The 23,316-nt window shown below is 41.5% G+C and overlaps 1 protein-coding gene across 4 annotated transcripts in view; it reads right to left on the bottom strand.

Moving 5' to 3' along the window:
- Positions 1-23,316, bottom strand: part of SORCS1 (sortilin related VPS10 domain containing receptor 1) — a 304,249-nt gene that overhangs the window by 71,800 nt on the left and 209,133 nt on the right. For all 4 annotated transcript variants that reach the window (XM_063338729.1, XM_063338732.1, XM_063338730.1 and 1 more), the window contains exons 6-8: positions 14,294-14,358; positions 4,917-5,035; positions 1,913-2,002 (exon numbers count right to left, since the gene is read on the bottom strand). In XM_063338729.1, the coding sequence (XP_063194799.1) occupies positions 1,913-2,002; positions 4,917-5,035; positions 14,294-14,358 (274 nt within the window). The remainder of the gene's footprint in view (positions 1-1,912; positions 2,003-4,916; positions 5,036-14,293; positions 14,359-23,316) is intronic.

Below are 23,316 nucleotides of genomic sequence, written 5' to 3'. Positions count from 1 at the left end.
CAAACTAGCTACCAGGCTACCAACGCCAACAAGAATATTTTAGTTTTGATTTGCTGTGGGCCATTCCTGCCTGAGCAGCAGTAGCACCTGCCAAAGCTCCCTGCCGTCACACCCCTTCAGTTTAGGAAGGGTGACACGCAGAGACAAAAAGCTTGATATTTCTGTCTTCGATTCCAGAAGTCGCTTAGTGCTGTTTACCATATTTGGCCCCTCTTTCTTAGCTGAAGGAGATAAAAGAGAACTTGGGCATAAAAGTAGCTGTTTGTTTCAGTTCCTTGAATAGTACAACGCTTTGTGCATTTTTAATAAAAGCAGCTATCCTGCTTTGATAGCAGCCTACTAGACAGCCACAGCTCCACTGTAGCTTCTTCCAAGCCAAATGTAGCTCTTTGGGCTTTGAAGATATTCTCAGATTGTGCCAAAGCATCTTATCTTCTTAAATATCTGCCTTTTTCTTTGGGTCATATAACATGAATGTATTGTTTCAATTCCTATTCTTGGAGAACACATTGCAGTTTAATTGTAGAGCATTTTTCCTGGCCCTCCAGAGACCTCTTTGAAAATAGTTGGAAAAATAAGTGTGGGGTAAAGGAGACAGCCAGTTCAAAGCAAGCAGTCTCCATACAGATTGTCTGAATCAGCTGTAAATGACAATTCTGATTTGGGTGTTACAATAACAATGCTAAAAATGCAACTCCTTTGCTAAGGGCTAATTCAGATAACACCTGTTTTAAATTTGATCTGAGTTGGCAGAGTTCCTTCCTGCTCGAACAGGCAGTTTCGAACCATGCCTTAGAGTACTGCCTTCAAACGTGACTGAAGACTTTGGGGCAGACCACAGGTCTCCTGTGTTAGAGCCAAGAAGATACCATGGCTTCTGGTAGGGTCCTCAATGTCCTGTGAGCCTGGGTTCTCAGGTGATGTACACAGGAGCAAAGGGTACAACGGCAGAGTAGGTAAGATACGGCACTGAAGGCCTGGGTTTGAGCTGCAGTCTGGTTATATGATGAAGGTCATCCAGTCAATCCACTATAAACAGTTCAACTGGGGTGAGAAATCAAAGACAGCCAGCTGTGATGTTAATCAAATTATCCCTTTGAATATTTCCCTCTACAAAATCTGAGGTACTTTCAACTTCTAGGAACAGGCCAACCTTGCACTTTCATTTCCCCCCCCTCCTTTTGACAATCCTTGCTTAATTTCTCAGAATATATTTTTCTCCAGATGTGATACCTCACGTAAATCACAAAATTATTTCCTACCTTTGATCTTAGATTTCATTTAAGACATCAACAATGAAAAGGCCTGAAAAAAAAATTCCTCTTTGTCAAGAAGCTGTTAGGAGGCCAGCTGCAAAATGGTGATTTCTTCAAAATGGAGCTAACATTTTATATAGGTCTTTCAACAAAAATTCAGCTCCAGGAAGCAGCAATGGTCTTTCAAGCTCCAATGCTAATTCACCATTGTTCTTAATTAGGGAAGATATGGAGCAGACACACAAAGACATCTCTTTGCTTCGTTCCCATTAAAATCTGCTAATGAGGCAAAGCACAAAAAGCGACCCACACAGGATAGGGACAGGAGAAGGGAATTTGAAGACCACAAAAACAGAAAAAAAAAAAAAAGAAAAAAAAAGAAAAGAGAGTCCCCTCCAAAACTTAATAACCACTGGAAAGAAATGGTAATTGACATGAACTGTGGTAATCTGTCTACATTTCATGCTGATGCCCTTGACTAGCCAAAGTGCTGACTTTGTTTTCAGTCCTTTCTTGCTTGCAAATGTTCTGTTAAAGAAGAATGACGTTTTCACTCATTGCATGTCATCTTGCAGTTACTTGTGTTGGATTCAACAATTTCTGTACAATCTAAATATCTGTATGTTCATATGGCCGTTCCAGCAACAGCAACCTACCTTGGGCAAGGAGTACTTTGGCAACTTCATCTGTGCAAATGCATTCCTCCTATAAGAAACGTAATAATGCGGTCTTCCTCCTGATGTCAACTATGAGAGAAGCAGGAAAGTTATCACCAAGATTTTTTAAAATTTTTTTTTATTATCATCAGGGAAAATATAAAGCAAAACATGTCAAGGGAAATACCACAGTGTTGGTGGCAATGGCTTAAAACTGCAGCACTATTACAATTGATGAGTAAACATTGATCCAGCTGAGGGTGGCTGAAAAAGAAAGGAAGAGGAATCTCATTTTCTGCAAAGAGAGACAAAGGCCAGAATTTCAGATGAAAGCCTGGGAGAAGTGAAGTCCTGGCTTCACTTGGGCCATTATGTCACCTGCTGATACCACAGCTCTCTTCTGCCTTACCACAAAACAGTCTGTTCTTTGCTACTTGCGGAGCTGCTGTGTAGGCTATTGGTTAGATCAGCAGATTGGCAGACGTGATGCTTGATTTCTATTTTTGCCTCCAGCTTTGGTTCCTGTGTGGCTCTGTAGAAGACATCATATGTATCTGTTACCAGATCAGCTAAGCATTCACAGCTCCTGAAGGCAAGAGCAGCTCAGTTGATTTGGTATTTCAGTTAATCTGGCCATTTATTTAAGTGCCTAAATACTGATGGCAAGACCTTGAAAATGCTGGGTTAGAGCAATGTGAGGTTTCATTTCCTACCACCTATTAAAGGGGGGAAAAAAATAGAAAGAAAAAAGCCGTCAGAGTTATCTGGCTTCCAGTGCAGCTGAAGTATAATCAATGTGTACTTTGAAATCCTTGGATGAAAGATACTGAAGAACAAATATTCCAAGGGATTCTCCATGCAGAACTTTGCTTTAATTGCCTGATATCTGGGCTTATCAAGACTTTTCTTTAGTAGCAAGTGTATTAAAATGCACTGCGGTTATTTAAAATGCAAGACACACAGAGGCTAGGTTCATCCCAGATTAAGTAAAATAAGAACTATTTCTTATTCTAAAACTCTTCAAGGTTTTTTTTTGTTTTTTTTTTTTTTTTTTTTTAAGGGAATTGGGCAAAAGTTAGAGGAAGGAAGGACAGAAGCATTGTTTATGAGAGAGTGTGAGTTTGTAAATAAACTAAGGTGTAGTAGGAGAAATAAACCAACATTCCCTTATCCTCGTGCTTTTGAGCCTACTAACTCTCATTCCAAATGCCTTAGTTGCAGAAAAGCTAGATGGAGATCAAGGAAGGTAGGGAAGGCTAGGGGAGGGTGCTCAGGGTGTTCATCTATTCTTCCAAGCCTTTACTGTCTGTTATAGGGCTATTCATCCTCTGAAGATCAGTGCCTGGGATAAGGCAGGGTCCAGCATCAGCCGTGGCGTGTTATTTAGCTGCTTCTTGCCAGCCAGATACATCCAGATACATATGTAACCGCTTGAAGAATTGCATTTTAAATTACCAGCCAACAGTGAATTCACTGACTACTTCAAATACAGCAGAGGTTGTTTCCAGGGATTACAATATTATTATTTCATACCTGTGTCAATTATTAATGATTGGTAAGTACTATTTCTTTGGCCTGTTATACTTATTTCTGTTTAAGAATCTTAAGAAGTTTAAGGATTAAAATAGGCGCTTTCCAAACACTACATGATACCTTCCCAAACTGCATTACAAACGTGAAAATATAAAGTTGTGCAAAGTCCCATTGGGCATTAAGGGGAACATCATAAAAGGCTGCTTCTCCTCACACGTTCCTCCTTACACCGTGCGGCTAACACAGAGGTGGAACAAAGCCAAAATTCGACAGCCCTGGGAGCACTATACAACAGTTTATAGACGAGAAAACCATCAAAATACGAGGGCTATCCAGAAAGGTAGACAATCTTCCCAGCATTGACTTCAGATGAGGCAAAGGGATTGGCTTCTTTACAGTGTAATAACAACAGGTCAGAACAGAAAAAACTAACAATCTCGAGGAGTGCAAAACCAAGGCATTAGTGATGAAGTAATGAATCAATTCACATATGAAGAGAAATTCCCCAGCTCCTGTGTCACTCGAGTCACAAACACACAGTCATTTTGAAATGAGAGAGCATGGCTGAACAGTGATGCGTGCCCCTGTTTTCCTTACCACATAAACTTTTCATTTATGCTTCAGACACACTAGGCAGAAAAGCTATTCTGGAATGTATGTCCCAGATTTATTCGTGGATGATTTAGACTGGAGTTTATGACTGAGTTCATTAACTGAAGGTAATTAGCAATCAACTCACCCAATTTTAAATATCAGACCTCTCTCTTTGCCCCACCCCCAAGCATGGCAGAATATAAACTGTCTGGAAGACCAGTTTAGTCCTAATGATTTCCAGTTCACCACCATGTTCCCTACAACTGTGTTGTTATTTTTGTCCTCTTCAGCTGTTATTACATGGACACTGGCAGCAGGCTAATGAAACCCACGGTAGTTCAGATCTATTCACCAGCCCTCACCTGAAATAGCTTGGCTGAGTACATCTCATCTTCAGCCTTTTCACTGTAATCACAACTGAGGCATAACAATAAAGCCTGATTACTCGCCTTCTTTGGTTCTTCCCCCAACTCCCTCCCTCCTTTCCTATTTCCCTCTCACGGTCCAAAAAGCTTTGGTCTACTCCCTTGCAATAGCAGATGACTGACACACCACTTCAAGCTGGGGGGTTAGAGCAGTAACGCTAGAGAGCTGATGAGATTGCAGGGAGCGGCACAGGGCACCCCAGTGCATATGGTGGATGCTCCAGGCAGGAACTCTGTGAGTGTACAGTGGAAAGATACTAGAGGTAAAAGGAACACTACTAGTATTGTAATCAACTGCTACCATCCACTCAGTGCCTTTATTATCTGGATCCAGTGTTGCCTGATTAGTTGGGAGCTAACACACATGCAAAGGAATGGAAGAGAAAATAACATAATATAGAACAATATAATATAAAACAATAGAATAAATAAGAGAAGAGGGTGTTCTGCACCTGAACAAAGACATAATCATCCTGGACGATCAGAGAGTTATGGTCAATATAGCCCGGAAAGGGTTTGCTGCGAGTGGCTTCACTGCAGTTCTGCATCTTGCAGGTGATGTATTGGGCATCTGAAAGGAAAAGAACAAAACCAAGACTCTTGAAATCCTGAGCACAGATTCTTGCTACTGTCACAAACCTATTTGCTGAGGCAGCATTTCTGCTTCCCAGCCTCACGTGACATGAAGTGACACTATACATTCTGTGCAACACAACATTTCTTTCCCGTACACCCCTCATAAATCCACCCTTGATTACTTTCTTCCTTTAAGTTCCTTCCTTTTTCAACTGCCTTGGCCTCCCATTATTTCTTTCATTCCACTCTACATCAGAGCTATACATTGCTCCTTTATATCAAGAGAGAGCCCAGAACAGCCAATCTGTTTACTCCATGCCACTCTTGTGGTTCCACGCTGGAAGGAGACCAGAAGCAGCATTTGAAGGTGGCATTTGAGCAACCTGGTCTAGTGGGAGGTGTCCCTGCCCAGGGCAGGAGGGTTAGAACCAGATGATCTTTAAGGTCCCTTCTGACCCAAACCATTCTATGATTCTATGATAATGTAATGCTTGTGGCTTAGGTCTGACAGAAACCTAGCCAAGGGCCTATTATTCAGCACTGTTACCTGCCCTGCTGAGTCTCCATGGATGCTACCCAGGCTTACTCTTAAAGCAAGGAACTGAGTGAGGGAACAACAGAGCTGTGAAGGACCCTTTACGGAAACAACAAACAGCCCAAGTCTTGGGACTCCCAAAGTAACTATGGGTCTGAAGAGTCGTGTCTATGCTGCAGGACAGACACTCTCTGTGCTGAGCATCTACAGTTTCCCTGTCATCCCCACGGTGTGGGATTTGCTGTAGAGCATGACAGCTTCTCCACGGTCACATGCTGAGTTTATTTAGAACATGACCAAGATATAAGGCACACACAAGTATGAGGACACCTTCGGAGGACACCTGCCCCATAGTGTCACCACTGAGAACCCAAAACATGGCACACCTCTATTTCCTACAGCACTTTCACTCTGCAGAGTAATTCAGCCCACCTCCTGTTCGGGGGTTTTACCAACTTCTCTGTCAACAGTGTAGGTAGATACACTCCGGCAAACCTGGGCAATCATTCCAGACACTCTTGAAACTAAAGACCTTAGCAGTTTCAATCAGTTGTATCTTCCAAAGCAAATGGCCTAAATGCAGCCCTAAAGCCATCTCATCCACTGTCACTGTATGGGACATCCTCATCTCCCATTCTGAAGCAGTGCAGGGTGCTCATCTCATAATCCATCACCTGAAGAAAAACAGTTTGATTTTCTTCATGGTGATAATTTATCCTAGAATACAGAACCAGATTCTCAGTATTCAATTTGGGCTCTTTCAGATCAATTAAGAAGTTGCACTTTGTTTAACGACGAAGCCGATTTACAGGAAGGAGGATTTTGGCATTTTAGCATTAGCACTTACATGACAGAAATACTACATGACATTTAATTTTAGAACTACTTCTAATATTTCTCCTTGTTGGAGAAGCACAGCCTCTTGTTTGATATAATTACCACCTTCTGATCAGAGAAGCAGCATTTTACACTGAAACAGAAATGGCTGAATTTTTACCATCTCATATTTAATCTCGGTTTTAATTAAAATCTATGATTTGACATTTCCTTCCTTGCTTCTAAGGGCTGTTGACTTCTGCTTGAAACAGACATGCAGGGTAACGAACCTTCAGGAAAGTTTGATAAGGGATGATTTTACCCCAGCATTTGCAGAGTTCTTGGAATATATAAATTGCTAAGTATTATTAGTCACTGCAGTTTATAACATTTTATGCTTTCGCAGCTCACTGCAAAATATTAATTAAAACAGCCCAGATAGCATGATTGAAATGCATTTCCCTTCAGAGAGACATGATTTTTTCCACATTAGCCACGAGAGGGCAGGGAACGACGTAACTCCCAGGCTGCTCATTCCAGTGAGCTCAGGAAAGTTCCCTCTCAGAGCTCTTCAGCCCGTTGTCCCTCTGCTCCCAGGAAGAAGGGAGACAACGGGGCCGCAGCCTCTTCCACCACCCAATAGCACTGTGTGGTGCAGCATGTGCCCTCCTAGTCATAAGATGAAGAACGGGCATGCATTTCTTCACCTGCAACACCAGTTCCCACTCCTCCTGATAATTCAATCCACTGTATCATGAAGGACAGCCCCCCCACACCTGCCCCCACATTCATCCCCTCTCATTCTGTCTCAAGAAGGTTCCAGACAAGTGCCTGACAATCCTCAGCTCAAACAAAGCGGCATCAGTTGAAATGGCTGGCCCCACCACTCCCTGAGCTGTTGGTAAAACTGGGTGTCTTTTCACACATGGGATCAAATCACCCAGCACGGAGCTATATAGGATCAGAACTCTGTTTCCACCTTGATTCCTTTTTTTTTTTTTTCCCCACCACCATTGTTTCCATTTACTTCCACAGGCACACTGGCTGCCTGGGGACACTAAGAGGAGACTTCCCATGCAACTTCCCTGTGCTCTATCCCGAGAGCACAGGGAGGTGACAGGATGGGTGCTGCTGGGACCAGCCAGCAAAAATGATTAAGGAATCTCCTCCACAAGAGATTTTAAAGAGATTTTAAAATCTCCAAAAAGATTTTAAAGTTGTCATCCATTAGATGTGACTGAAGTTTTTTTGATCCTGTTTTAAAGGAGGAATGGGGACTATGTCTATTTCTGCTGGGATCGCAGGAGCCTGCACAGCAGTGATTGTACCACTGATGAAGATTTACTAAGGTAATTCCTGTGAACTTTTACAGTGCAATTCTCCATGGCTCCAATTCTAAAATGCCAGTAATAACTACTAAAGGGCAGAGCACTGAAATTGCTTAAGCTAATCTCCCAAACAGCCAAACCCCGAGATCTGCACACCAAGAAATCTCCCTCTGCCATGGGAGGCAGAAAGAAGGAAAACAGGCTTCTTGCAGAGCCTGGATCCCTCTTCTTTTCTTAAGGGAAGTTTTGCTGTGCTCACATTAACTCAAGGATTTTGTTTCGGCATTTGATTCTCATGGACATTTTATGTGATTCCATTGGCAGAGCTTTGTAATTTAGCATTAATTAATGTCAATTAATGTATTCAGTTGCTAAGCTCTGGAATTAATTTCATTAGTTTTCCCGCACAGATGTTTTCCCTGCCATAGGTAATTAGGACATTATGCTTTTCAGTTCCAGAACCCTCACCTCCAACAACAGCTGCTGTTTTTAATATACAACAACAAAGTCACGCTGTGCCTGGAGAGAAGAACATAGCAACTCCCAGCTCTTACACCCCCAGACACTTTGATTTTGACAGGTTTAGACACCAACAGTAGGATTTTTCTTGGGGATAGGCAGCTATTTCTAAAGAGGAAGCAAGAAAAGTCACAGAACACAAGAATGGAGAGACATCTTGTAAGGGAAACCTCTGACAAAATTAATCTGTTTCAGTCGTGAAAGAGAATTGCAAATGCTAACACACAGCAAAAGTTAAGAGCCGGAGGGACCCTGTGCCATGAGATATTTCAGTCTTTTCTGTTTACTTGAGCTCCATCCTAATATGTTCTCAAGGGAAATGCATCTAGCCTGTCCCAGAGAGATTTCTTGGCTCAGCTTGTGGAGATGGAAGGTTGTTGGTGGTTACTGGAGGTCGATGAGCCTTTGCAAAAGTACAGGGGAGAGTTTCAAACCCTTTCCTAAAGCAAAGTAGGACTTTCTTCAGGATACTTTGTTGTCAACTGTTATTTTGTATGACACATCAAATCATAATACCCACTGCTTTCCAGTCTAAGCTTGCGTGTATATCTTTCAAAAACCTTATTTGATCGCAAGAAGAGTCAGAGAAAATATCCACTATACTCACTGTGAATGTATCATTCCTCCTGATTTTTATTTCTGTTGTCTTTAATTCATCGAGGAATGTGTCCTTCTCTCTACAAATAAATCCACTAAGGCCAAATCAGGAGTTTATGCAAAGAGCATCCCCACAATCTATGACTTGTTTGTCTTCTAGATTTACTATGGAGTATCCTAGTTCATTACTGAGCAGCTTAGGCATTAGGGATAGTTTCTGCTTTTGAAGGATGAATGGCATCCTGTGACTAATGAACTGTAAGAACATAGCAGTAACATATCTCACTGAAAGACCCAGGCCTGTTAACCCCTCTCCAACAGTGACTAATAACAGAAGCCTAGAAAAGATTGTAAGAATTTGCCCAGGTGCCTTGGCCGTCCAGGTATACCTTCAGCATCCACAGCCTCCCATACATTAATCTTTCTACTCATTTTTTGAGAAACATAAAAAAATGACCGTTTTTTATCCCTTTCCATCTGGTCTGCATGTTGATTTGTGAAACATTTATGGTATGAGAACACATTCATAACTCTCCAGCACTCAGCAACTACAAAGCAATTAACTAGTAATGAAGATCAGTGGAATGAAGCCATCCCATTTACTAACTACTCACAAATCTGTTTTTATCCTGCTGCTACTCTTTCTTCATTGCACATCAGAGTCAGGAGTCTTTCCTTACATGGGGAAGTGTATCCTCTGCCATTTCTGGCATAAGGATATAATTAGAGAAACTAACAGATGTCATTCTCCAGGACTATAATAATCATGATCAGGAAAAAATACGAATCACCATCAGGAAAAAAACCCCAACACTTTAGGACACTCCGGATATTAACTCACCACTCTAGCTATGTTAGCAAAAGATTGTCAGGCTAGGTTGCCTACTCATTTTTTCCACAGCAGTGATTATTTTATTCTTCCTAGTCATGTTCTGTGAAAACAGAAATTAAAGTCCTAGCACAACTTTGTGATTCAGACACCATTGGCCAGGTGCTCAGTCTGTGTTGATCAGCAAGCAGAGCACACCTGCTGACCCCAGGTGAGGCTTTGGTCTTACTTGCAATCACAGTGGCACCTAAATTACCTTTCAATAAGAAAAGACACTGTGTAAATCGGGACAGCAGAAGAAAAGCAAAGGAAACAAAAGTATTCTTTAAATATAAGGAGCTCTCTAAATTTTTGCCAGAACATTAGAAAACCCCTTAGATTCTTTCACCCCCACTTTAAAAAAAAATAAAATTACATAAATGAAACTTTACTCAAAATCAATTGGCATCTATCTACATAAGCGAATGCATATCTCATAAATGTAACAGTGGGTTTTCTTGACTTGCATTTCTCGAAACTGTCACTTAGACGTCCTCTGAGTCAGCTTTGCAATGCTCTGGAGGGCCAGTGGGTACCCAGTTAGTTTCCAAATGCCTAGTAGGAATTCATCTTTGTAATTCTCACCAACAGTCTGGATTCCACAGTAGGCATCAGCTGAATAAAAATTATCTCCCATGTCTTACTGGGGTAACCCTCCTTCGCTCAAATCAGAGAAACCCATTAATTAAAGATCTTTCAGGACTTGTGTATTCTTTACAAACCTAAAACCCACTTGTCATTAAGTTTATACACCTTCTGAAAGCACTTCAAGCTGCATTTGAGCAAACCTAGATTTCACTCCCACCAGTCACTCTGCCTGCTGACTGTGGCGGTGAATTTAAGAGGAGCTTATCGTGTGGTTAAGAACTGTAGGGGATTAATTATCTTACTGGGGTGTTGACCTGAAACCAGTCAAAAAAAATATATCACAATTCCTGCTGACTTTGCTGGCTTGCCTTTGATCCTGTTCCAAAATCGAAGTGGAACACCAGGGACACCCAAGTGTACAAATGGAAATGTGAGATAAGGTTCATATGAACTTCTTCCAACCAGAAAAATCAGTTTTGCTACTGTGCTCTCAGTCCCAGCTTGCCTCAGATTGGGCCTGAAGCCTTTAAAAAATAAGCACAACCATTTGATGAGGTGAAAATTTGCCTGGTACTCTCCAAAATTTACACAACAGGATTGAAAACATAAATGGCAGTCATTAGCCCTGAAAATCTGTCTCCATCAATACAACTAAATTGCACAGTCTGTACTCAGTTTGTTCATCACTGCCTGCACTCTAGTTTGATGAGACACAGTGTGTTCAGAAGGAGTCCAGATTTTTCTGGATCCTGAGAAGAAAAAAATAAAATTAGGGAGAATGTGAGCTCAGGTACAACATTGCTAGCCAGATCCTCAGCAGGTGTAAATCAATGTGCTGCTGAAGTTATACTGATTTATGCCTGCTAAGAGACTCCTATTTTGGTCCTTGTAAACCTTTTACATTATGTATATAAACGCAATAAATAAAATGCACAGGCAGACCATAATCAGGGAGCAGAGATAGAGAGTTATTGGTGTTCTAGCAGGGAAAACCCAATACTAAGGCTGTTGCTGATAGATGTTCTCAAACAACGCTGCCAGGGAGATGGGTTAACATTGTACTCTGCTGACATTTCCACTTCTTCTCACCTAAAGCTGCAGTTGTACCACGCAGCTTCTCTTGGAAAAGATACCAGCACAAGAATGAGGTGGGTTTTTTTTCACTTGTGCTGAGTTCAGCAGGTTTTTGATTAGCCCTTATATTTCCACTTCAGGATATTTTATATTATTGCACAGATTGTGTGGTGGTTTCCACACCACCTCCCTTTCTTTCCTTCTTTCTCTGTACCTTGTTTTGGCAAGTCTGCCTTCATCTACCTTCTCAAATTTAATCCTTTTATTGAATTTTTACACTTGGTTAACTCTCAAAAGAGATATTCCAAACAAAGTATAAATAAGTAAATGCAAGAACATTTAAAAAAAAAAAAAAACAAACAAGAAAAAGCCCAAGAAAAAACATTTGCAAATTACCCCCTGCTTCAAATAAAGGTATCTTTCTCAATTCAGCACAGTTCACCCCATCACCCCGCTGCCCGTGGGAGTGATGGGGTGAAGCAGGACACACCTGCTTCATTCCAGAAGAGAAAGGTTTATTTATCCACCAGAGGGTCATAGTTACTTTTTCTAGGAAAAGGAGACTGATTTAGAAGGCAGCTCTAGTGGCCAAGAGACATGAATATACCAAGTTGGTTGTGGTAACTAAAGGACCATGTATACATTCTTAGCCTGTCTCAGTCTCAAAATCCTGTGTCCTGCAGTGCTGCCAAATGTCTTCTGGCAAAAAAATGCAAAGTTCCTGCTTCCAGCTACCCACTGTCCTCTGCCAGAGACCAACAGTCCCTGGAACAACAGGCAAAACAGAGCACATCACAGAATCGTACCATAGAACGGTTTAGGTTGGAAGGGACCTTAAAGATCATCTAGTTCCAACCCCCTGCCATGGGCAGGGACACCTCCCACTAGACCAGGTTACTCAAAGCCCCATCCAACCTGGCCTTGAACACCTCCAGGGATGGGGCATCCACAGCTTCTCTGGACAACCCAGGCCAGTGTCTCACCATGCACAAGAGTATGCACTTACTGAAAATCCAACACATTTTCTTATATTGCCAATGAGCTGAGCTGGGGACCTCCTGAATCATCATCAGAAGTTTCATGCCAATGACTGGCTTGCGAGAGGGGTCACCACTGGCTGAAGGTGTGACACCACTGCTATATTTACACTAGAAGTTCTGTCAATGCCTAAACAGAGACACTAAGTTGTGCTGCCTCACAACTAAGCCAAAATAAGTGCACAGAATCAGTTACTACAGCTCAGTTGATGAGCAATAATTTGTTATTCCACAATTCTTTACTAATATGCCTGACTCCTCGGTGAGGCCAGTTTCATGTACCTGTTTTTTGGTTTCCACCTTAAGAGCTTTAATAAAGCTTACTTATTTGTTAAGCACTCAAGAAGTCTTTTGCAGAAACGTGCTATAGCTGTGCAAAATGTTCTTATGTATCTAAGAACTCAAACAAGACCGTTCACGGCGTGTGGAGCATGGCACCTTCTCTGCCCACTGTGAGCTGAATATCCCTCAGAAGCATCACCAGAATATAGCTCTGTAAACACTGATTGCAGTGCTTCGTCTCAGTGACCTCAAATTCTTAATGCCTTATAACAGTAATATTTTGCGCTGAAACAGACACCATCCTGCTAGAATATTTCATCCTCATTTAGCATGTCCCGAGAAATAGAAAGCCCCATGTTCCCAGCCTTGCCACCGTGTTCAGGTAAGTGAAACTGAGAGGAGAAATAATAATCAGAGGACACAAATGATAAGCAATAGAGATAATACATTCTTTCACTTTTACTAATCTTGCATATCTTGAAATGGAAAGACCTTTAAAACTTTATGGTTTCTATCTCGCAGCTGTTTCTTTTCAAAATTCATCTTCCAAAAAATTCTCTTTCATAATAAATTTCAGTGAGTTAAAAAACTGATTACTTTACAGTTACCTTTTCAGACAGTTTTTAACTTTCCAATGACAAAATACACATTTTCAGCAACACCACTGCGTTTAGGGGTACAATTCAGGGGAAAATTTTATCCATTTTTAAAGGAATTAATTGACTGCATCATGAATACTTATATATTGCAAATAGTAAAAATCTGCTTGTTATGTTGCAGCAAAGCTGCTATTTACAGAGGAAACAATATGGAATTACAATGACAAGATCTATGGCAGCCAGGCTTTCGGTGTGATGCCTGCCTGAGGCAATCCAGTGTTGTGGAAAAGAAATCCATGGAGAAAGATCTGCAAAGGCAGTGGAGCTTAAAGATAAACCTTGAGTGAGCATGGGTGGGAGGAGGAAAGGCCAGCAGGTGGCTCAGGGTGCCTCAGAGAATTTACAGCCAATTATGAGAGTATTTTGGAGTTGCAAGTAAAGGACGCTCCTGGAATGGAGAAAAGGACCTCAAGAGGCAAGGCAGGGAGGGAGAGGAGTTGATGAAAGCGAAGGACAATGATAGAACAAGCAATAACAGTGAAGAATAAATTTAGGCTGGTCATTGAAAGGTTTCTAATGTGAGAGAAATGAGGTATTTTCAAAGGTAGTACCTAAGGCAGAGTATCCCTGGTCTGCTAAAACTGTAAAGCTATGAACAAGGTGATAGTATGTACTGTGTGAAACAACAGCAGGTAGACTTTGTGATCCAGGAACTTCTCTCCAATGTCATATTCCCATGAACAAAAAAGTGCTGTATATACGAACTCCAATTACTGCTTATCACCTATCTTTCCTTACCACTTTCTCTGCTCCTTTCACAGCCGGTTAATCCCAATTTTTTGCCTTACTGGCAAGATTTCTATTCTGACAGACCTGACTTGGAACAGTCAAAACCCTTCATATTGAGTTAATCACTAAAGAGAAGGCAGATTTCCATCACGATATTGCGTGGTTACAAGACTATGAGAGCAGTCCAGAATACCACAATATTTGGAAGCTGATGTACTTACGACCATCCACTGTCTTTGCCTCCAGGTGCACGAGATCAGGCTCTCTACCAGACCCCATCATGGACCTGTAAAAGACAGATTGATACAAAGGGGTTAAAAAAAGAGCTGATCATTTTGAAAGCATTTTTGAGTTTTCCCTTAAATAAACTTGAAAATTTGAAAGAAAATCTACTATTTTATCGAATCAATGCCATGGTACTTATGAGTTCTTTATTTCTGACCCCTTTATTTCACTTCTTTGCACCAAGAGACTTGCTTCTGTTCTCGTTGGTACCTGACAACCTCCTGGTTTGGTCAGAAGGATGCATTTCAGTTTTGGGTGGGATACAGAGACTTTAATTGATGGGATAATAGTGTTTGCCAGCGTACTAATTATAGCTGTTCCTTTATATCAGACATTTTATGCACATTTGTTTAATTGACACTTTTAATGATCAATATTCCCTCATTAATTAAGAAATTTTAAAAACTCATTTCATCCTGAGACATGTTATCACTTCTGATCTAATAAAAACTGTGTTCCGTTAATAAAAGAAATGTAGGATTGACTCAGAAAATGACTGTTCACTCTGAATTAACAAGCAACAACATAAAGACATTGAGCACTGCAAATAAGGGTTTTATAGACTTAAGCTTTTCTTCCACTGTTGAGGTTCCTCTGGATTGGCACTGCTGGGGATGGATAGTCTGAATTATGGCAAGCATATGCCAATCCCATTGTACAGCAGCCTCAGCAGCATTTCTGACAATCAGCCTTGTTTCTGCCTTGGTCCTATCATCCAAGTCATAACCCTAGATTAAAGCTAAGGGTTAAACAACCAGTTTCTTGTTAGCTGCCTAACCTCCAAGTTAATAGATGCATCAGGGAAGAGAAACACTCATTTCCAGTGATAGCCAAATTAGACGCTGTTCTTTCAAAGCCTCATTATTTTTCAGGAAATCAAAAGTGGGGTTCAAACAGTGATTTAGACCTTAATTCAGTTCCCACTGACTGCAATCAGAGACAGCTCCAGCCCTTAATCATCATGCGCATTAACTAATAACCATTACACAAACGTTAACAATAACAAGACTACTTGTGTCCTGATTAAGCCTTAGCTTTGCTTGACAAAATCTGTAACAACTCTCTAGCTAGAAAAAGTTTGGATTTTTTTTTGTTCTCCTTTGCTGGGGACTGGAAGTTTCAGAAAAGGCTCTGAGCCAGCATTGCTTTCAGCTCTTCTCCATTTTTAATAACATTTATGGCAAGGTCTTTTTCTCCTAAACATTCAACTTCCATTTAAAATCTGTACTTCCTGATAATTGACACCAAGTGGGTGGGAAGGGAGTACCTTCCTAGGGCATTTTTCCTTTACCTGCTATCATCAGCAGATTTAGGGCCAAAATGCTGGGCCTGCTAGTTACAATTCAGTTCAAGATAAACAGATGCCAGTGTCAAACAGCTCTAAAAAAAATTCAGAAGGACTAAGCTTGTAATTTGGCATATCTCCTTTTTATTCTTGTTCATTCAAGCAGGCTTTAAGCACACCTGGAACTGGGCTACCACAGAAGACACAGTAGGGCTTTGTCAGCGCGCTCCTCCTCCTGACCTCACACAGCCCCATGGGGATGTGAACTCTCCAAAGAAACAAGGATTGCATTCCACAGATTTGAATGCTTTGTCTCTTCAGAGACCCACAACAATGGTATTCATCCAGCAAAGAACTTGTTGCCCTAGTTAAAGCCTGTGACTCTGCGGTCAGGTGCTTGGTAGTTTTCTCCTCACAGTGCTATTCTGACGGCAAGAAACACCTCTATTGCATCTTCTCAGACAAAGACAGCTAATTCAGAAAGAGATGTCTCACCGATGGATAGGACGTTACTGTCGCTATTGTTTTCCCTTGTGATACGAGCCATAATTTACATCAAAATCTTAAATGTCTTAAGACCAGTGCATAAATATCTGCACCCACAAAGCCGTGAAAGTTAGAAGGCTACACCTGTAGTGATCTGTGTATTACTTAGTTTCACACTATGACAGCCAGTATTGGGACTGCAGAAGCTTCAACTCAAGGTAGAATTAAACTACCAATTGTCCCAAGGGTGTACAGAACAAGGATGGCTGAAACATGACTGGTGATAGACACTATTCATCTACTCAAGGGCTTCTTTTCTTTTGATATCTCCTAACCCCTGCAAATTAGAAATGTGATGACAAGTGAAGGTGAAAACTAAGGCCCACAGAATCTAAGGGAGTTCCTAAAGTCAAGCAGTACATCTGAGGTAGAGGCAAGAACCGTATCCAGATCTTCCTATCCGCTAGATATTTCTTCCTGCCTTAGAAAACACACATTCCATTGCTTTGATATATAATAGGCTTAATTTACTTGTGACAGCACAAGGTCACAGTCAGGCCCATAATATTAAATGATAACATGAACTACGAGTTGCAAAGGACAAGCAAAATACAAATACATATCTGCTCAAATCAATATTAGCTGTACACAGCTGACATCCAGAAACATATAATTCCCATCCGGATTCTGCTGAGACCTTACCCACCAGAACTTTTTTAATGTCACATTTTCTTGTATCATGCTGTTTTGTTCCATGGTAGCCCTGTGATATTTCTCTAGACATCCCTCCATACCTCCTGAAAAGCCACATAAAGTAATATTCGTCTTACCAAGTTATATACTATAGATATTTAACGCTGAGCTAATCACACTCAACTCTCTTTGCAGGCAGTGAGGAGAAACAGGCAGTTTTTCACTGTGGTTTATCTGAACGGTGCTAGATATGACTTCATGAGAAGACAAACTTTATCCTAGAAAAGGCTGTTTCTCTCCATTGAATACAAGATGTCTGGACACCTACATGACAGACACCCAACATGTGATCACATAAAGGTCCCACAGCAGGTAACACAACAGGCCTGAAATACGTTTATTACCTACATTTAAAAACATGAATTACAGATAAACTACAGATTGTGAGGAGAGGGGAAAGAGAATGTCCTGGGTGGCCTTCTCTCTGAGAGAGTATTGTTTTACATAGCTTACCTCAGGTTTATTATTTACTATATGGCATGTGAAAGCCTAGGACAATTTCAGAAATACAATAGTGACTACAAAGAACATATACAGGAGATAAATACCATGCTCTTGGTTGCACTGCACCCAAGAACACGCACTCTGTAGGAAGATAGGCATATCCTGTTTACACGCATTGGACAATCAGTTCTTAAAGCATCTACTGGAAACAAGGTGTTAGGAACTGTGGAATGTACGTCAGAAATCTTAAATTTTTAGTATGTCACCCAGGTCAATCACAACACTACTGAGCATGCAGCTACACTGTCAGTAGGTTTGCTTGGTTTTTTCATTCTGATGGGGCAAAAAAAGCAGGACAATTACTTCTACAAGCCTGGATACCATTAAGTAACAGCGTTAAGGCCCTAGCTTCAGTATGAAACGAAATGAATAAACCTAACTGATCACAAGGAAATTCCAGTCCTGACTGATGACTGGATTGGAAGTTCGTATAACAAAACTAGAGTGATCAATAAATACATGCTTCACACGTGCAAGAAGGAAACGATATGCTGGATTTGCCCTAGATAACATCAAAGCCTCAAACTCGGTGTTTCTAACTGGATACAACTGCCCACTCTACTTCATTATCTTTTGTGAACATGGTCGATACAACCTAGTCAACGTACACTTCAAAAATTAAACAAGGAAGAGTGCTGCGCATTTGACAGCTTATAAACTAAGCACCCTGCAAAGAACGGGGGAACGGATGAGCAACACTGTGGGACCCACTCACTCACTGGTTTCTCTCTGAAATGTCTCTAAAAATAAACAGCAGTCCAAAACTTTGCCATGCCCTATTCTGAGCAACTTTCGTTAGCTATGCCGGCAGCACTTTCTTCTTTTTTGCAATTCTATTCTTCCCTTTCAGCACTCATTCTCAAAGACCAATCGCTCATACACCCACAAACTTTTCTTCTTGCCACGGTCTACGTTTTCACTTTATGGTAAAATGCCAGCATGCCCTTTGTCCGTCCCTTTAATCTCAGGCTTTCTGTAATACTCCATGAAACTTCAGTACACCAGGGGTATGCTTGCAACACTTTCTGCTGAATGGTGCCTATTGTAATTTTGCGATTAGCTTTTTGTATTTTGTTGGTATAATTGTCTGGATGCTTTGAAAAAAGTAAAAAGAAAAGAGGAAAAAAAAAAAGACCAAAAAAAAATATCTTTTGGGAAAATGAGGATTTAAAAAAGCCAAGGGGAGTGCAAGGCATTAACCCCACTGCCTTTACACACAAGATGCTCACATTACGAAAAATGTAGAACCCCCACAGTCCTATTACAAAGTTGCTTCCAAAAATTTTAATCATCATCAAACCTAAGTAGTCATCTGCACTTGAGAGCTTCACAAATCGATATCAGTGGCTGCAATGCAGTAATTGCTCTGAATGCAGATTCTGCATCCACCGTGAGAAGCAGCACAGGGAAAAGACCCCAAATCATCCTCTGGTTTAGAACTAGGCTGAACCGAACAAAAGCAGCCTGGCACTGCCCATTGCACAGCAAATGCTAGTTGGCATATTTCTGTAGTGACCAACCCCTTGCCATCTCTCTGTCTGAAACATTTCTAAAACCTTGGCTTCCTTGGCCTGTCCGCTCTTTTGAGCCAAGGAAATTCAATAGAGACCCTGTTATCCTGAGGTTTCCACCTCTTCTATCTTTTTTCACTTCTGGGGACAAAAACAATTGTTTATGGATGCTGGGAACTGATGAGGCTTACAAGGCAGTCAGACCACTCAGAACTGCAAAAAGGCATCATTGTGAAGATAGCAAAAGCTTCCACTTAGCGTACTTAATTTCAAACTACCACTTTTCATAAACAAAGAACTTGAAGCACCAGAAAATAAGGGCTCCATCTCAAGGGCTTGTGCATTCTGGAAAGTAGCTTTGGGCGTCTTTGGTTTTGGATACTTGACTTCAGACACAGGCACACCATATCTGGGACTACATGCACAAGAAGCTTGATGGCAAACTTTTCATACATATTCCTTGTATCACACATGCTCACAGCAGCCAAATCAAAGGTCTTTTAGCTAAGCAATAAAAGACAATGTTATTCTACAGAATCTTCAATGTAAACGGCCCAGAATGAAAGGCTGGAAGAACAGAAATGCTGCTATGCCCTTTTCACAGACAGAACCAGTGCAAATGTCGTTCATTCTTTATATGGGGACAGAGATGTTATGCAGCTTTCCCACGTCTCAGAGGAAATGAACAAGTGCAGAACCAGGACTCCTACGACCATCCCTCACCTTCTTTTAGGGGAAAACAGGTATGATTTGTTCATGCAGCAAAGGTTGGCAGATAAATGACAGCTAACAGCACAACTCCACTAAGGCGGGTGGAATGAGATCCACAGAGCTCTGGCCATTTTGAGCTTCTCAACACTGACTCAGAGTGGGTTAGAAGTGGCTGCAATGCAATACCAAAGAGAAAAGTGACACATCACTTGGAAAATCCAGTTTCACCCCTCATGATTAAGAATGATCATTTGCCACAGTACCCTCTCTTCCACTTCCCACAATCTGTCCCAATTCTCTTTCTGGACATTAGACCAGTTGCATTCTGCAGACGACTTCGTGCTTAAGGTGTTATTTATTTTGAGATGTCCCCTGATCTTCAGCATTACTTCTTCCCCGCCCCAATTTGAGCACACCTCCATCTCCACATATACTGCATTACACAGAAAGACTAATTAGCTGCACAGACAGGTGGAAAAGAGAACATATTCTCAGACATCCTTATGCCAAAATCGTCCTATGAACATAAATATTCTAACAAGCTTTATCCTGTCACAATAGAGCTATAAAGTTGCTCTGTTCAGCACATGATAATGGCTTTGTAATTCAATTATTGGTAGAATTTGCCTTTGGGGATTTATCTTCCTTTAGCCTCAGCACTCATCCGAATCCCTTATCGTAAATCTTGCCAATGCAAAACCAGCTCCCGCACTACCTCTGGGACACATCCTGCCACTTCATGTTAAAAAACTGACAGCTTATTCCAGCTTAGTGCATAGCAGGTTTTGGGTTTTGTTTTAAAGTACGGAATGAAAACAACAACAGTAGATGACATTCATGGAGTCTTTAGTAGCACCAATTTTTTGATTCCACTGATGCTTCTTATAACACTCTAAATCCTAATTGCCATTCATAAAAATAGTAACATGTAGCACTGAACAGGGAGCTTTTTGTCCAAAGATACAAAAGTACTTGACAATCAACCTTTAAGTAACCTTCCCTGCATGCTACTGATTTGTCCAAGACCTATGGAAAAGTACAAGACCAGCAGATCAAGTCAGAAATAGGGGTTGAGGAAAATTTTTGTTCTTGGCTTTATAGATAAACTCCACTGATTAGTCAAGAGCGCAGGGACCTCATTGATTTGACCAAGATCACACAGTTGTTATGTGGCAGAGACAAAAATAGAGCCTGAGAGTCCTTCAGGCTCTTTTTTCTTTCACTATTATATTGACTTCATGAGGACTTTGCGGATACTCTCTGTTCCGTTTTTGCTTGCAGAGGTCAGTGAATCTGCCCCAGGGAGCTTAGTGTGGGAGGGAATTCTTGTGGTTTCTCTAGTTCAGTCCCTACTATGTGAAATTTTACAGATTTAACTATTCCTGGAACAGACTTTAAAGATTGTTTGCTAGCTTTAACATCTCTTAACCATATTCTCCTGACATGTTTTAGAAACAAAGGGCCAGATTCCAGACAGGCATAAATCAGCACTACATTTCTTTCTATCTGGCCAATAAACCTCCCCTGATAATAATCTAGTTAAATTTTCCCTGCTACAGCTCTGCGCTATTCTTTCCCACATTGTCCAATTAGATGAAATGATATAATTCTGTGCAATTCAACTGGCAGCCACTGGGTCAAATCCATCCTATGGTGTGCTTCACTCAGTTTGTCACCTTTTCTCTAGAACTGATGGAAAACAGCAGTGCAGTGCTCAGCTTCTCCTAGTTGTGCCACCTCACAACACTGACCCAGAAAAACAGGTGGCTCTTGCTGCTAATACTAATACAGACGAGTAGGTAAATGGGGGCAGTGGTGCGACTTTCAGGCCATGGGGAGTCACTTCTACTCTTACCATCGTTTTTTTGCAACCCTAGGACAGGATTACCCACAGCCTTCCACCACGTGATGTCCACATATAACCCACAGTGTCAAGGACTGTAGCAAACCAAGCCTTCTCCCCTGCTGCAGTAACACCACAGCTCTCTGTGGGAAGCGCCAGAGGGGAAACTTGGCTAAAACTCTGAAACAGACGGATGTGAATTTTCAGGGAGGTAGGTATCTATTGCTGGTAATGCTGGGTGGGAGGAATGTCTTAAAATGAGGATCTAATTTAAGTGGATAAAATTCAGTTACCAGGATTAGATCCTGATTTTAAGATAGCACTCCTGTCCTACGCCTCTTTTTCATATATTGCAGGAAACTTAAGACATCATACTGGCTTGAAGGGAGAGAAGGAAGAAGGTATCCTCTAGTTATAGCCTCTGAACTCAGCTCCCTGATATAATGGACCAAACCCACCTGATTTACTGCTTCTCTGCTGGCACAGTCTAATAGGATCGTGGTTTCCCACTGTGTTAAGATGCAATGTTTCTGGCATCTTTTAGCGCTGTGGCCCAGTCAGTATGCTCCGGAGGAGGCCAGGAAGTCATTTACAGCAAAAGTGTAAAGTCAACTCTGGTAACACAGTATGCTGCTCATTAAACATACAACAGAAAATAGCAGTGAAACCTTCCGGACATAAATCTAGACAAATCCGCAGCTAACTACTACGCAACTGCCTTACTCTCTCAAGGGCTGCCCTTTTTAGGTGTCCTTCATAGGTTTACGGAGAAATCAGTTTCCTGGTCCAATGTCCGTTGAAGACTGACTTGTTCCAGGGTCTCGAATCACACTGCAGACTTCTGCTACTGAGTAACCCCCAAATCAAGATTTTGAACCTGGTATATGCCTGCCTACTTCTGCAGATCTTTAACAGGGGGAAGTGGATGACGGGAGAGAAGCTGAAACTTGTGGGAGCCTGTACTAATTTATAAAGTATCTCTGGATGATTTTTTAACATAAACCAGCTAAACTGGGAAAACCGAAACACACCAACCTATGCATCCAACAGAATGAAGCCTCTCAGTCCCAAAAGACTTATTCAGGTGAATACACCTCTTCTCTCTATTCACAACTGGAAGACAAGACTCTAAGGGGGGGAAGGAAGCAGAGTCAGGTAAACGGATAAGATTCTATTCAGTTATGACTTTTAGGATAACATTCAAGTTACTATTTTAACCCCATTTTTTGAGCCCCCAGGATAATCATAGAATCATAGAATTGCTGAGGTTGGAAGGGACCTTTAAGATCATCAAGTCCAACCTTTAACCTACCCTGACAAAAGCCACTTCTAAACCATGTCCCCAAGTGCCCCATCTACCCTTTTTTTAAACACTTCCAGGGATGGTGAATCCACCACCTCCCTGGGCAGCCTATTCCAATGTTTAATAACCCTTTCAGTGAAAAAATGTTTCCTAACATCCAATCTAAACCTCCCCTGACATAACTTGAACCTGTTTCCTCTCGTCCTATCACATGTCACCAGGGAGAAGAGGTCAGCCCCCATCTCTCTACAACCTCCTTTCAGGTAGTTGTAGAGGGTGATAAGGTCTCCCCTCAGCCTCCTCTTCTCCAGGCTAAACAACCCCAGCTCCCTCAGTCGTTCTTCATAAGGTTTGTCCTCCAGACCCCTCACCAGCTTTGTAGCCCTTCTCTGGACACGCTCCAACACCTCAATGTCCCTCTTGTAGCGAGGGGCCCAAAACTGAACGCAGTACTCGAGGTGGGGCCTCACCAGTGCCGAGTACAGGGGGATGATCGCTTCCCTAGTCCGGCTCACCACACTATTCCTGATACAGGCTAGGATGCTGTTGGCCTTCTTGGCCAC

Source organism: Chroicocephalus ridibundus, chromosome 6 (genome assembly GCF_963924245.1).
Source record: "Chroicocephalus ridibundus chromosome 6, bChrRid1.1, whole genome shotgun sequence".
NCBI lineage: Eukaryota > Metazoa > Chordata > Aves > Charadriiformes > Laridae > Chroicocephalus > Chroicocephalus ridibundus.
This window is presented reverse-complemented; position numbering and strand designations above follow the sequence as displayed.